The sequence below is a fragment of the Myotis brandtii genome, unplaced genomic scaffold (genome assembly GCF_000412655.1).
Source record: "Myotis brandtii unplaced genomic scaffold, ASM41265v1 scaffold1036, whole genome shotgun sequence".
NCBI classification, from domain to species: domain Eukaryota; kingdom Metazoa; phylum Chordata; class Mammalia; order Chiroptera; family Vespertilionidae; genus Myotis; species Myotis brandtii.
Window position 1 is genome coordinate 433,790 of NW_005353477.1, and position 17,189 is coordinate 450,978.

Genomic DNA, 17,189 nt, shown 5'->3' on the forward strand with positions numbered 1-17,189 from the left:
AGGTGCTAGAAAGTTCCTTATCCATATACAAAACAATGAATTTCAATCCACACCCCAGAGTATATCCACAATTAACTCAAAATGGATCACAGACCCAAGTGTAAAATTTAAAGTATAGAACTTCTAAAAGAAAACAAAGGAGAAAATCATTGTGTCTTGCGTTAAGCAAAATTTTCTTAGCTACACTATCAAAGAGCATGATCTATGGAAGAACAAATTGATAAAATGGACTTCATCAATTTATTCTCTTCAAAAATCATTGAGAAAATGAAAAGATAAGCCTCAGATAAGGAGAAAATTTTTTGCAAAGCATATATCTAGTAAAGGACTTGCATTCAGAATATATAAGGAACTCTCAAACTCAACGATAAAAAAAAAATTTAAAAAGTGGGCAAAGTAGACAGGTGGATGGCAAATCCTATATAATAAAAGCCTAATATGCTAAGTGTCCAGCCTTCCAGTCACCCGTTCAACCAATCAAAGCGTAATGTGCTAATGATATGCCAAGGCTGCTCAACCACTCGCTATGACGTGCACTGACTCCCAGGGGGCAGTCAGTCAACCTGGTCGACCATTTGCTATGACGTACACTGACCACCAGGAAGCACACAGTCGACAGGTCGAACAGTTGCTATGACGTTCACTGACCACTAGGAGGCAGACACTCTGACCGGTAGGTTAGCTTGCTGCTGGGGTCTGGCTGATCGGGACTGAACGAGACGGGCCAGACACACCCTGGAGCCCTCCTGTGGTCCCTCCCCCGCTGGTCAACCTCCCGTGTCCCTCCCCAGTCCTGATCATGCACCAGTGGGGTCCCTCGGCCTGGCCTGAGCCCTCTTGCAATCTGGGACCCTTTGGGGGATGTCAGAGAGCCGGTTTCAGCCTGATCCCACACAACGCAGGAATTGGCTCCTGGTGGTCAGTGTGCGCCTACAGTGGGAGCACAGCTCAGCCAGAAGCCAGGCTCACGGCTGGTGAGTGCAGTGGCAGTGGCAGGAGCCTCTCCCGCCTCTGTGGCAGCGCAAAGGATATCTGACTGCTGGCTTAGGGGAACAGGCCTAAGCTGTTAGTCAGACATCCCCCGAGGGCTCCCAGACTGCACCGAGGGGGTGCAAGTCAGGCTAAGGGATCCTCTCCCCTCCCCCAGAGTGCATGAATTTCATGCACCAGGCCTCTAGTAAGCACATAAAAAGATGCTTAGTACTGTATGAATACATGGAACAGACTGACAGATCTCAGAGGGGAAGCAGGGGGAATTAGATAAAGGGTGAAAAGATTAGCCAAAGAATATATATAGATGATCCACAAACACAGACAAGTGTGGTGATGGCCAAGGGATGGAAGCTGGGTGGAGGTAGAGGGCAGAAAACAACAGGCATCTATAATAGTGTCAACAGTAAAAAAAAAAAAAAGAACAAATTTTGTTCAACTACCATATAAATAAATAATGTCCATCAACAGATGAATGAATAAATAAACTATGGTACATCTATACAAAGGAATACTCAGCAATAAAAATAACCACTGATACACATGGATGAATCTCAAAGTAATTATACAAAGAAACTAGACTCTCCCATCCTCACCCCACCAAGAAGAGGATATAGATGCTCCCTGACTTGTGATGGATTACATCCCAATAAATCCATAAGTTGAGGATATAAGTTGAAAATGCTCTTAATAGTAGCACACTACAGAGTATTGGTTATTTACCCTGTGATTGAATGATATACTGGGAGTTGTAGGTCACCTACACTGCCCAGCATCATGAGAGTATGGTACATGAGAGCATATCACTAACCCAGAAAAAAGATCAAAATTTAAAATTCAGAGTATAGTTTCTAGGGAATTTGTATTGCTTTTACTTTTTGCTGAAAAACCATCGACAGTCATAAGTAGGACCATCTGTATACTATATGATTCCATTTACATAAAACTGTAGATCTGTGGTTACCCAGACAGAGACAAGAAGTAGGGATAACAAAGGGACATGTGGAAACTTCCAGGGATAGTGGATATGTTCACTATCTTGCCTTTGTAAGGTAATTTCATAGATGTATATAAATGACAAAATTTATTAAATTGTATACTTTAAATATATGTCAAATTTTGTATGTCAATTATACTTTCAAAATTTGTCAAAACTGTATTTTATTCTTAGGGAAAAAAAAGTGTTCTCTTATGCCTACCTCATCTTTAGAAAATGCTAGGACATAGGACAGCTTCTTCCCCCACCCTACTTCATAGAGGAGCGGTTTGTCACAGGCATTTTCACAGGCATCACAGTGCAGCCACCGCTGCTGAGAGGGAGAATAGACTTCTGTCCAGACATGGTCTGCTCAGGTACACCAGAGAGCAACAGGAAGAAAAAAAGTTTACAAAACCAGAATGACTTCCAGTAACTATATACAAACTCCTAAGATAAGAACCACATAATAAAGTTAGGTGTAATATTCTAAATCTTAGTTAAGACTGAACATTTTGTGGCACACAAGACTCTAGTACACTTCTTTTCTCTGTCCCTTTGAAATCCTTGAAAATGTTTGTGGAATATCTCATTTAATGCAGTCAGTTTTAGGCTTAATTAAAAATAATGTGAGCTATAACTTTAAAAAGGGTGAACATATTGAACAATAGCATCAAAAACAGGGATCAGTTTGCTAATGTGAGGAAGTTAATGACACTTTTGAAAATGCAGTCTCTTCTCTATTTTTAAGACCCAGAACCAAAAGGAAGTCTAAGGAGGATTTCTGGTTATTGATGTTCTACATTGTAAGAGAACAATAACAAATGAAACGTAAGTTAAACACTGAAAAAAAGGAAAACAACTTTTGACATGTAGATGACATATGTCATTTCTAAATAAGAACAAAATAAATTTCACATGGCTTTTATTACTTTTTTTGTATATTAAGATTTAAGATTACTAAATCTTTTATACTAATCCTACAAAAGTAAAGATTTCTATAGCATATTATTACACATGTTCTTATCCATAGAGAAACACCATTACTAAAAATGGCATGGTAAATTATTAATAAAGAATGTTTATAGTGCAGAGTACTATGCAAAATACTAGTGCACCACAAAAATTTTGTGATCCCCATAAAAAATCCGTGAGGTTGGTATTATTATTTTACAAAAGGCAAATGGAAGCTCGGACTCAGAAGGCCAGAAAGTACCAGACAGAACATAACAAGCGCAGACTGTAAAATCCTTAATTCTGCAAAGCCCTACTACTCTCTGCTCACACCAGTTCTGTACCTGTGTAATCCCAAACGTAGCGAGCTTCAAACCCTAAGGCTCGGCAGCACAGTGTAAAACAATTGGCCCACTCGCCACACCGTCCACATTTCGTTTCCAAAAGTTTCTCAGGGTTATTATACCTGGTTTTAAATAACAGTAAAAAAGCTTTGATTCATTATCAAAACTAAAAATTTTATAGAATTTATATTACCTCTGTGCTAAACAGTAATATTCCTAATTTTAAATTCTAATGATTAGAGAGACTAGAATATATGAGGCATTGTTAGAATCTTTGGTAAAAATGATTAAACAATGGTACAACCTTCAAGGAGTTTACAGTCCTAAGAGGGAGAAGGGATTAACATAACTAACTTGAATACACAGAAGAATGTAATACAGACCTTACAATAGGTCAGGTTAGGGTTACAGGAGAGTGGTCAGGGAGGAGAGCTAGTATTTGAACTGGCCTTGAAGGACAGGATTTGCATAGGCAGAGATTCTCCAGGAAATCTGCTCTGAGCATTAGCATTACCCTAACAAGTAGTCTAATTAGCTCACTGTATTTGAAAGGTAAACAACTTTAACAGACTACTCAATGAAGCTCTTAAGCTTAGGTGAACTCAAGTTTACTTAAAATCCTTTTCCTGTCTCTAGTGATTATTTTGATTGAAATTTTATTATTTTCAACTACTTAAAGGTGCTTCCTAATTTGGAAGTTGTTTTTTAAAAGATATTTGCTATGCCTCCAATTATAAAATTATCACAAAACTGGAGAACAGCAAGTTTTGCATTTGGCCTGAGAAAGATTTTGAGCTGATAAAGCTAAGCAGGAAAAGGCCCTAGCTGAGCAGAAATGCTGGCCTTGAATTTGGAAGGATGCAGTTGCATGAATAAACTGGCTCTGCTATGACAAGTTTGTCTTAAGCAGATGATCTTGTGTAAGCTAAGTTAAATGAGTTTATAATTCAGGTAATTAAGTCACTGAAACGTTATAAATTTACAATAAGTAAAACAACAGAATCAGAGCACCTATACCTCCTCCTTCTGTATACCACTGTGCCAAGTTGAACAACAAGCTCAGCTTCTAATTAATAGTGCTCATCATTGGAACCCAATACAGAGAACAGCTAAGAGTACAATGAGCAAATGTTTAGAAAGGAAAAAAACACTGTATAAATAGTTTTGTTAGACTGGGCTCCTCCACACTACATTATCAGTTTACAACAAATCACTAAGAAAGAATTTATGAGGAGAGGGACTTAATTATATGTATCTTTTATCTTCAAGTCTTTGTAAAGTGTCTGTGCAAATGTATGCTAAGTGAAGATATAACTTGTACAATTTTTTTATAATAATTGGATATTGGATTTTGTTTATCCTATATTCTGTATATCACAGGAATGGTTCCCTTTAAGGAGAGAATGGAGTTCCCAAGCCCCCAAAACTAGGTATTTCAAACATATATCTTTTCTTGCCTAATGATACAACCAAACTTTACAAGTATTGCCAATTAAGAAAAACTGATGAGGCTTATAAATTAATAGAAAAAGTTAATTGAAAAGTTCAAATTTCCATTGTTGAAAATTTAGAGATATGAAGGTAGGTTAGGTTGGGTAGGGGAGGCACCTAATTAAAACAAATGATGGCACTGTACTTTTACCTTCCATATTTCTATCTGATGATTATTTTAAGTACAGTATTGTATTTGCTATCACAATTATCAATATTATTAATGTTGTTAGTATTGTTTTTATATTCTATCAAGTATTAATATTAAAGTTATCAGAAATATAAAATTAATGTATATAGAGAACAATATGAGATTAATAGCATTAAATGTACTAGGTCTACACTCAATTTATATTCAAGAGCAAGAGTCAAAAACCTTTCCTTTAAAAAGACAGACAGTAAATATTCTAGACTTTGAAGGCCATATGATCTTTGTTTCCAGTACTCGACTCTGCCACTATAAAATAAAAATAGTTATAGAACATATATAAATGAATCAGCATGGATGTGTTCCAAAAAAACTTTATTTACAAAATAGGATGTGGGCTGGATTTAGCCTGCCAGTCATACCTTGTTGATCCTTGTCCTAATAATTAAAATGAAGATTAAAAATTTCGTTTAATAAAAATTCTCTTCTACCCATTCCATTAAGACTTGACGGTCCACTGGATACCCACCTCGGGAACCGATTGCTGAACTGGCACGCATCACAATAATGATCTTCCACTCTGTTTGCACCCCACTTCAACTCGTCTTCAGTGGGAAATAATCCTTCACCTCTAGACTTCGTCTTGCCACCACATTTGCTGCACAAAATGTCATTCACCCATTGAAAAAATTCTTCCTTAAACCAGTGTAGAAGCTCCAGCAAAAGAAAATCCTCATCACTTAAATTAGTACCTGGGAAATTAAAACAGAACCGAGTAAGAGCTAAAGCTGACAAAAACTAAAAATATCCACATTCTCAGATATGAGCTGAAATATATGAAAATATATGATCTAAAAGGTTTGCACAAATATTAATGCAAGAAATATCATTAGATATTGATTGTGAATGAGGCTGAAATAGGGTAACAGTACACTGCATTTTAGAACAGTAGGATGTTTACCACTTTGTACCCTCTGACAGACATTATGCATTAACATGTGAGCTGAACACACAATCTCTCAGGGAACTATGGTCAGTTTGGAATTGATCTTGAAACACATGAGAAGTTAAGAAAAAAAACTGATTTGGAAAAACACTTTAAAATTACTGTATTAAAGTTATCAGGTATATATACAAGGAAACATGAAACAATCACAAAATCACAGACAGGAATCACACAATTCCAGACACTTTAAAAACCATCCTATTAGCTTTTCTATCAGGGTTTCAACATACAACATAATCCATCCATGGATACTCTCTACAAAACATAAAAACAAGAGCATGTCTACACTGTATATAATGACCCCAGCAAGTAAGCATGACACATAATAATATATCCCCTTTATCAAATAAAAATACCTTTCTTGACCATATTTAAGGCTATGGTGTCTCTGGAATGAAAGAAAGGAGAAGGGGAAAAAAACCTAGGAGACCTATACAGGGAACTCTCATCTCTGTATTTAATGTTTTATTATTTAAAAAATGATACATAAAGGAAATGTATAGCATAATGTTAAAGTCTAATAAAGTTTGATGCTGGTCATGGGTGTTTGATATATTATACTCTATTCTTATATTTGTTTGATATATTTCACAATTAAAAAACTATGAAACTACAGAGAATATAAAAAGGCCAGAAACATATTATTTTCCTGTATTAGAAAACTCAATAGTTCTCCACAAATTAATCTGTAATTTAATGTAATCTCAATAAAATTATAAAATATAAAATCTGACAAGCAAAGTTCATGTCAAAAGAAAAAAATGCACAAAATAGTCAACATAACTTTGACTAAGAACCATGAGATAAATTTGCCTACTACATATCAAAACACATTACAGAATTCTAATGATTAAAATATTGTGATATTAGGGAAGAATAGATAACAAATCAATAAAACTAGAGTCCTGAAAGACAGATTTTTGTTTTCATTTTTTATTGAGTTTATTGGGGTGACACTGGCTAACAAAATTTTACAGGTTTCAGGTGCACAATTCCACAACACATCATCTGTACAATGCATTGTCTTCACCACCCCAGGTCAAGTCTCCTTCCATCACCATTTATCCCCTTCATCCCCTCCTCCACCTCCCTCCATGCCACCTCTGCCCCAGCAATCCCCACACTGTTGTCTGTGTCCGTAAGTTTTTTATTTTTTTCTCAATCCTTCCACTCCCAGCCTCCCCACCCCACTGACAGGTGTCAACCTGCTCTGTCTATATTTTGCTTGATACCATTTTGTTCATTAGATTCCACATATGAGTGAAATCATATAGTACCTGTCTCTCTCTGACTGGCTTATTTCACTTAGCATAATGCTTTTCGGTTCATCCATGCTGTCTCAAAGGATAAGATTTCCTTCTTTTTTAAGGTTGAGTAGTATTCCATTGTGTAAGTGCACCACAGCTTTTTTATCCACTCATGCAATGATAAGCACCTGGGCTGTTTCCAAATCTTGGCTATTGTAAACAAAGCTGCAATGAACATAAAAGTGCATATATTCTTTCAAATTAGTGTTTAGGGTTTCTTTGTATATATTCCCAGAAGTAAAATCACTGAGTTATACGACAGTTCCATTTTTAATTTTTTGAGGTAACTCCATACTGCTTTCCACAGTGGTTGCACAAATCTGCATTCTCACCAACAGTGCAGGACAGCTCCCTTTTCTCCACATCCTTGCCAACACTTGTTTGTTGATTTATTGATGATAGCCATCCTGACAGGTGTGAGGTAATACCTCATTGTGGTTTTAATTTGCATTTCTCTGGTGATTAGTGACGTTGAGCATCTTTCATATACCTATTGGTCATCTGTATGTCCTCTTTGCAGACGTGTTTATTCAGATCCTATGCCCAATTTTTAAAATTGGATTTTTTTTTGATGTTGAATTTTGTAAGTTCTTTATGAATTTTGGATGTTAATCCATTATCATTGGCAAATATGTTCTCCCATTTAGTGGGTTGTCTTTTCATTCTGTTGATGGTTTCCTTTGCTGTACAAAAACTTTTTACTTTGATGTAGTCCCACTTGTTCATATTTTCTTTTGTTTCCCTTGCCCGAGGAAATATTTCAGAAAAAAAATATTGCTATGAGAAATGTCTGAGATTTTACTGCGATAAACCATATTTAATAAAGTTAGTCTTTCAAAGTAGTTCTAAGAGGAAGGACTGTTCAGTAAACGATATTGGGACAGGTAGCTATCAAAATAGCAGATTCTTACGTACTTCATTCATCCTTAAATGTATATTTATAGTACTATATATATAACATATATATACACAGAAAAAAATGCTATAAAAGTAATAGAAGTTACAAGAGAATGTTTATGACTTTTGTTCATGAATATGTTTAAGGCCTTAACCAAGACAAAAATTGTAAAATAATGAAAAAATGAATTTTCTTATAGTGTACATCAAAATATATACTAAGTGAAATTAAACAAAGAACACTGGGGGGGGGGGGAGTAACATGACTAACAAAGAAATAGTAAGTACCCCAAATATATAAGAAACTTCTAAAAATAAGTAATAATACTAACATACCTATCAGAAAAATTTAAAAAGTTCATAAAAGAAGTTCAATAATTTCATTTGTTTGGCAGGATCTATGATAACAAACATATCACACACACATGCATGTATACCAGGAGGCATGCTTTACATGAATCTTCACTGCTGCAGCATTTAGAATAGAGATACATGGTAAAAAATCTCAATTTTCTTGGATAGGAAATGGTACAAATAAAGTATATGCATAATATAGAAGAACACCATGTAGAGTTAAACAGATTTCTAAGACATGATAGTAAATTTAACACACTACAGAGCTAAAGATATATGGGATAAATTTTATGTAAACCCACACAACTTAAATATTTATTTTTACAGATAACTGTAAATGAGTGTAAATACCCCCCCAAAATATGAAAAGGAACACATCACGAGATAACAAGTGGTAACTATAGAAGAGGCGTAGGACTGATTGGCAAGGAGAATTTAACTTTTCCTGTATATTTAAGTTTTCTAACCAAAAAGGTATTCACGAATGTTAGATTAAAAATAAACTTTTAGAAATACAGCACTGTCATCATCTCTCTTTAGAGTCCCTACAACAGCCAGATAAGAAACAATTACACAGAAACTCATAGTAAAATGCTGAAGTTGGAATAACTTAACAACTAAAATCCTAAGACCGTTAATAATAACAATGACATATAACTATTGGTAGATGAATGTGGCAGAATTGTTCAGAGCCATTTACAAATAGTATCATTTATTTCTGAAAATTATCATTCCTATTTCAAATAAAGAAATTTGAGGCATAGAGATTAAATTATTTGCTCAGTGATGCATAGTAAGTGGCAGAGCTAAAATTATACCCAGGCAATTGGCTTCAAAAATCTACATTTTTAATTAGTAAATAATCTCTCTCTCTTAACCAAAGTGAATCAATGGTCTAATCATATAAATTAATTGTGAATACAGTTTCTGTTAGATTCACATTAAGATTCACTAATAATACCATCATATATTCTATGGACTCAAGTTCTACTAAACCTAAAAAAATTCACATACCAATGATTATGATTAAACTGCAAATACATGTTTGGGTAAAAAAGTGGTTTTTGTTTTGTTTTAAATATATTTTTATTTATTTCAGATAGGGAGTGGGAGAGAAAGAAATAGAAATATCAATGATGAGAGAGAATCATCAATTGGCTATCTCCTACATGTCCCCCACTGGGGATCAAGCCCACAACCTAGGCATGTGGTTCATAGGTTGACACTCAAACACTGAGCCACACCAGTAGGGGTAAAAAAAGTTTTGTTTGTTTGTTTTTTTCAAATATTAACGGATGTGTTCATTAGTTATATGCAATAAAGTTATGCTGTTATTGTATTCTTTAAAAAAAACCACACAGAAATAGGTTAGATATTTACAATATATATAGCAAAGAGCACCATTTAGTGTTTCTGTTTATTTAGCAATGATGCATTTTTAGCAATGAATGGTGATGTAAAGCCCCTACCTTTATCCAATTTTCTAGCTCTAGATAACTTTTCTTGAGATCTCTTTTTCAGTTCTTGGACAGGAATACAAGCCAATGCTTTCTGCTGGAGAGCAAGATTTTCATAGACCAGCACATGCTGCAGGTTGGCCTGAAGAACTTTCAGAATGATTGAATCAGCAGTAACCTAATAGAAAAAAAAACCTGAAATTAGTTTTTCTCCATACTCTATAAAAATAACATAAACACTGGCTATATGATTTCATAAAGAGGAACATATTAATTTACTGAAGTAATTATACTCAAAACCTTTATAAAATTAATATGAGATAGCCATATCTGTGTCACAGTTTAAGACATATATTTTTTCCCTCTGAGTATATTATATTACTGAGGATATATTGAAACAGGGGTGCGATGAATTCTTGACCACAAGCTTGGATCATGACAATGCTCTGTTCAATGCATGTAACAGCCCTTTCCACTTCAAATTCCTGTAAGTAATATAATTTTTTAAAACTTTATTCAGCATTAGCAAAGGATAAGTACTCTTAAAGAGGAAAGGCAGATACAAATGAATTAAAGGAAGAAACCACAGTAATATGTCCTCTAGAGAGAATGGTTACAAAAACTAAAAAAAGTTCTCAAAATAATCCCAAAGGCAGAGGAGCCACAGAATCCACAGAGTAGGAAGAGGCCTTAGAGCAAGCATTAGGGAGACTGGATGGGTCCTGCAGAAGGAACACTTAGACATTTTGCACCTCTCACCCCATCACTCCTTGTCAACAAAGAATGTGCCTCTGAACAGTGCCGGAGGATGCTTACATTCCTAAAAGGAAAGAGGCGTGTCCAAACTAAGAACAATTACTTTTGGCAGAGCCCACTTAAACAAAACAAAAATAGAAAGATTTTAAAAAAACAAAGATTCAAAAAGCCAAGAAAGCAGGAACATAGAAAATACAAAATGTGAGAAATAAGTTCAAACATGTTATTAATTATAGGAAGTGTATTAAAAGGTTAAAGATAGATTAATTTAAAGAAATAAAAACAATTGCCAAATGCTTTTTAAAAAAATATATTTTTATTGATTTCAGAGAAGAAGGGGGAGAGAGAGAGAGAAAAGACAGAGAGAGAGAGAGGGAGAGAAACATCAGTGATGAAAGAGAATCATTGATCAGCTGCCTTCTGCATGCTCCCTACTGGGGATTGAGCCCGCAACCCAGGCATATGCCCCTGACCAGAATCAAACCCAAGACCCTTCAGTCCGCAGGCCAATACTCCATCCACAGAGCCAAACCAGCCAGGGCTGCCAAATACTTTTAATGATAGGCACTGTATTAAGCACTGGGGATGGGTGCACAAGACAGACATGATCACTTTATGATACAAGTCAGGAGGCATTAAACAAAAATGATAGAACCACCACATTATGTTAAAAATAATGGAGACCAGCCCGGACGGCGTGGCTCAGTGGCTGAGCATCGATCTATGAACTAGGACAGTGATGGCGAACCTTTTGAGCTCGGCGTGTCAGCATTTTGAAAAACCCTAACTTAACTCTGGTGCCGTGTCACATATAGAAATTTTTTGATATTTGCAACCATAGTAAAACAAAGATTTATATTTTTGATATTTATTTTATATATTTAAATGCCATTTAACAAAGAAAAATTAACCAAAAAAATGAGTTCGTGTGTCACCTCTGACACGTGTGTCATAGGTTCGCCATCACTGAACTAGGAGGTCATGGTTCGAGATTCTCAGTCAGGGCACATGCCCGGGTTGCGGGCTTGATCCCCAGTGTGGGGCCTACAGGAAGCAGCCGATCCATGATTCTCTCTCATCATTGATGTTTCTCTCTTTCCCTCTCCCTTCCTCTCTGAAATCAATAAAAATATATTTAAAAAAAAATAATGGAGACCAAAATAGACAAGGACATTATCCTCTCAGAATAAGTAGCCTATGGATACAGAAACACTGATAAAACAATGTTCACTTATTCAAATATTTAACGACCTTTTATTATTTGCTAGGTACTGGGGATATAATGGTACATTAGACAATTTCTTCATAGATATGGTTAGAGTTATAAAGCAAAGAATAAGGATAGTGAGACTTTTCAAAGGGTTCTGACCCTAGAATTCCCTGAATATATGATATTTGTGGTAAAATATGAATAATGAGAAGCAGCTCATAAATAGGGAAAGGAAAAGACCATTCTTGTCAAAGGAACACCATGTAGGTAGCTAGGGAGCATGTGAATTGGGATTATGCTTAGTATAAAGTGAAGAATCAGAGAGAAGAAAATCGTAGAGACAGAAGGCTGAAAGTAAAGTTGAGTTGGTAAGTAGCTGGATCTTTCATACCTCGTTCCATTGTAATGGGATATTATGAAAGAGACTTAAGCAAGGTAATAAAATGATCAAATTTGTATTATCAGAATTTCAATCTAGCTGTAGTGTAGAGAAGGCAGGTATAAAAGACCCAAAGGGGGACAACTGCAGAATTCTTGAGAGAGCTGGTGGCTTAAACTAAGGTGGTTATAGTAGTGGTAGAAAAGTGAATGAATATAAAAAGAACTTAGGAAGTAGAATCAACAAATCTTGGTGACTGAACTGTGGGGCTAGAGGAGTTAGAAAAGTAGAAAAACACAGGCATGATCCACAGATTCTCTAATATGAGCAATGGGGTCAATAGTTGAACTAGTTACAGAAGGAGAGAAAACCAGAAAATGATTAACTGAGATGAAAACTATGTATGGTCAGATAAAAATGAAGTGAAAAAGTCTCTTAAATTTAGCAGCATGAAGACTGTTATCTTAGTAAGAGGTTCGGCAATAGTGTTAATAAGGAAAACAAGTTGTAAGAGACTTAATTGTGTAAGTGGTGTCCCAAAGCAGCCTAACCACACCAAGGGAGCTGGACAAAATGGTCCACTGGAGCTCTGCCCGATGTTGCCCACTGGTTAGAGCATCAGACCGCGCACTGAAGGGTCACAGGTTTGATTCCTGGTCAAACCTTTAAAGTCCTTTACAGTTCACAAAGCTTTCTTTTCACATATGCTATCTTATCTGATGCCTACAATCACTTAGCATCAATACTAGTTTATCCAATACTGTCAACTAACAGCTTCCCAGAAGTATTCATAAACACCAGCTGCACTTATTATTATAAAAAAATATTAGCTGTGGTGTTAATGAGTAGAAAATATTTTAAAGACTTAAAGGTTAATATAAGTCAATTGAGGCACAAGAGTGAACCTCCATGAAAAAAAGTGTATATTTTGTCAAATCACATGATATAACCACTCAACGAGAATTATAAAATAGAACTGTAACTGTCTCTTCCTCCAGTTTCTACCACTTTTATTCTTTTATTTTTTAAAAACAAGCTTTGGGCCTCCCCAGCCCTACACAAAGGAATAACTGCCAATCACTTTCCTACCAGGGAGGTGAGGTTAAAGTGTCTGGAATTATTCAGCTGGAGAAAATTAAGAGATCTAATAACCGATTCCATATAAAGTTCTACTATATGGAGGATAATACAGTGCTTTACAAAATTAAAATAAGAGAGCCCGGCTGGTGAGGCTCAGTGGTTGAGCATCGACCTATGAACCAGGAGGTCAAGGTTCGATTCCGGTCAGGGCACATGCCCAGGTTGTGGCTAGAACCCCAGTGGGGGACATACAGGAGGCAGCTGGTCAATGATTCTCTCTTCCTCTCTGAAATCAATAAAAATCTATTTTAAAAAAATTAAAATAAGAGAATATGAGTTTAAATTGACTATTGATAAGTTACTATAATGAAAATACTTAAGGACCTGTATCAAAGGGACTTTTGTAAACAGAACAATTTCCTATTAAATAAGACAACAGTAGTTTGATTTAAGTTCTTCAGAACTGTATATATGTATACGCTAATAACTAAACATCACTAATTTGCTTAGTACCACTATCAGTAAATTAATGCATTATTTACCTTAAACCTAAAAAAGCTGAATTTTTTATTGAACTGAGGCAATGATAATGGTTAGGTTGCTGGAATTAATAATTTCTATGGTGATTGGCAGCAGGTAAAATTTGATCAGAAATATCAATGCAGCAGAGGAAATATTTGACAGCCATACCACCATCTAGCAAATTCATTACTTTGTTTTAGGTTATATGCTAATTTGTGTAATGATTTAAGTACCAAGGCATTTATGTACAGGTACATTTATAATTAAAAAACAAAACTTACCCTAAGAAGCAGTAAACCATGTTAAGATTTAAAAGTATAAATAAAAGACAGCCATTTTCCCCACTTTTGTTACAAATTTGAGAATATTTTAGAGTTGGGAAAATTTGGATGTATTAGAATAGCTGAGGCATAAATTCAGGAATAAGTCATAACATATTTCAGAGCTTCTGCTGTTTCAACTTAAAAAAAACGGTTAGAAAAGGTTTAATTCTAACATTACCATTGGAGCAAATGGTGGATTTGATGACTGCCCTCCACTGTCCCCTACATGCTGGGTTAACCCATTAAGATCTGAAGATTGTGCTGTAGGAAGCTGGATACTGGTTGCAGGTTGCTGAGATAATTCTGCTTTGTGGCTCTTATATGATTCATCCAATCTGCTACTTCTCTCTGTGGCAATGAGGTCACGAATTTTTTGCAGCTGATCCACTGAAGCTTTTTTAGGAAAGATAAGATGTGTTTCTCCCTGGAATTTATAAAATTAGGAAAAATTTTAATTTTTGCTTAATACTAATAGTCATTCTTTTACATATATGTATAAATGAAGCCAATACTATAGAAAATATCATATTTTAATAATCATTGTTTTCTTATTATATGGCACTTTTTAAATATACAAAGGTAATGCCTAACATAAACAAGAAAATTTGTCTTCTTGTTAGCATATAATGCTAAGCCTATTTTATTAGTTCAAAGAACCTTTAGAAAAGTGTTTATCTTAAAAAAAAAAAAAGAAAGAAAAGTATTTATCTTTTAGGAATACTAAGTTAGAAAGCCTCATAAGAGTTACAAATATGCATATTCCTATCTTCCCTGCAACAGTATATAATAACTACTGTTCTCTATGACATTCCCCATGAAATAATGATACTAGAGATACAGCCATACCAAATGATCACTGGTCACATAAGACCAACAAGAAGTTACATAACTTTTTAATCTTCTAAAACCAAGTCTTTAGAGAATAGCTACATGATTAGAAGTCTGTATATAAATTTCATTAATTCCACCAAGATAACACAAAGTACACCCTAATGGTCAATTCAAAATCATGGATTGTTAACAATAATACTTGTCCAAAGTATTAGAAAAATAACAGTTGATATACACTAGCCTAAGAGCATATGTCTGGTCCAAACAAAACAAACTATCAAAAAATAAAAATCCAATTATTTATGCAGTGATTCATTTAATAAATGCCCATAATATTATCAGAATGCTTGAAATATAATAAACATTATAACAAAGCTCACAATGTAAAATAGCAAATTACAAAACAAGAAAAAAGATGAAATGAAAATAGATTCAACCAATTTTCAAGGTGTTGAGAAGCAGCAGTGTTACAACAGTAATTCTACCAACTGCAAATGAGATAAAACAGTTGTTACAAAGTGCAGTAGACAGACTTGAAGACTGTAAGCATTTAAATTAAACTCCACAATTGAGAATAACCTATTTTCCTGGTGATGGCACACCTGGAGGAATTAACACCAAAACATTACTCAATGACATGAAAATCAATTCTACATTAATTCTTTTGAAAAAAAGCTGAAAGAGGCCAGCAAGCTCCATACATTGCTCATAATAGCTATAAAAAGAGACTATTTCCACATACTGTGTTTACTAGAGGCCCTCGGCTTGGCCTGGCCCGAGGGGTCCCAGATTGCAAGAGGGCACGATTGGGCCGGGGAGGGACGCGGGAGGTTGGCCAGCCGGGGAGGGACTGCAGGAGGGCTCCAGGGTATGTCAGGCCTGTCTTGCTCAGTCCCTATCAGCCTGACCCCAGCAGCAAGTTAACCTACTAGTCAGAGCGTCTGCCCCCTGGTGGTCAGTGCACGTTATAGCGAGTGATTGAGCGGCCTTAGCATATCATTACCATATTATGCTTTAACTGGTTGAACGGACAACCGGACACTTAGTATATTAGGCTTTTATTATATAGGATGTGTTCTAGCCTTGTGCTAAGCACTTTACACACATTAAACTAATTCTCACAACCAGCCTGAGAGATAGGCATTAGGTTAATCTCCACTTTTATATGGAAATATGAAGGCTTAGAGAAGTTAAATATCCTGCCTGATGCTACAGAACTGTCAGAGCAAGCATTCAAACTGCATGATCTTAATTGTTAGGCTATTACTGACTTAGACTGACCAGAGACCAAAAACCACATTTGTATAGTTGGAAGGGATGAGCAAAAAGAGACTATTTCTATAGTTGTAATGATTATCTACATGATAATTGGCACAAATTGGAACACAATGATTTTTCCAACATTAGAAGGAACTACCTCACATCTATGATAGGGTCTGGGAAAAGAAACCAGACGTCTGGCTTAAATCCAAGTATGGAGGCTTCTGATCTCCTACTGTTGTTAGTGGAGGAGCAGTGAGAGAAATAGCTGACACTATGGACAGCGATGGAAAATAGCAGGAAAAGTATCTGGGACTATGTCTCAGTCCACAGGTTAGAGAGGCCCTGATAAGACAGACACTAAGACAGAGATGCTGCTCATGCCTTGTCTCCCTTCCCTTCATTCTTTTTAGGATGAGTTCCAACAGAACATGATTATGGCCAGAGTGTCTGAACCAAACAAGTTTAATCAACAGCACTACATTTTCATTAAAGGAAAAAATGACAGGATTAATGTCCTAGGTCCAATAACATTTTAAGATATCAATGAGAATTCTAGTATTTAACAAACCTGTTTCTTAATGCATTTTTGCTGCGATAATTCTCATTGTCAGATGTTAAGCAAACCTGGTCCCTGCCCACTAAATGCTGGTAATTAATATCTTTCAGTCACCAAGACAACCCAAAATGTCCCCTCTAACTCCTCATGTCTAATATCTGTCTAACATACTAGAATGCAAGCTTCATGTAAGAAAAGATGTATATCTACCTAGTACACTAATACATTCCTAAGGCCTGAAACAGAATCTGGGGAGGCAAGCAGTGAGGCACAAAGGAAAGTATATCTTTTTTTTTTAAATAAATCTTTATTGTTCAGATTATTACAGTTGTTCCTCTTTTTTCC

At 35.5% G+C, this 17,189-nt stretch overlaps 1 protein-coding gene across 2 annotated transcripts in view; it reads right to left on the reverse strand.

The window, feature by feature from the left end:
* The window catches only part of NGLY1 (N-glycanase 1), a 36,937-nt gene that overhangs the window by 16,746 nt on the left and 3,002 nt on the right, over nt 1-17,189 (reverse strand). For both annotated transcript variants that reach the window (XM_005856598.2, XM_014537591.1), the window contains exons 2-6: nt 14,373-14,618; nt 9,937-10,102; nt 5,433-5,655; nt 3,265-3,386; nt 2,190-2,335 (exon numbers count right to left, since the gene is read on the reverse strand). In XM_005856598.2, coding sequence (XP_005856660.1) covers nt 2,190-2,335; nt 3,265-3,386; nt 5,433-5,655; nt 9,937-10,102; nt 14,373-14,618 — 903 coding nt within the window. The remainder of the gene's footprint in view (nt 1-2,189; nt 2,336-3,264; nt 3,387-5,432; nt 5,656-9,936; nt 10,103-14,372; nt 14,619-17,189) is intronic.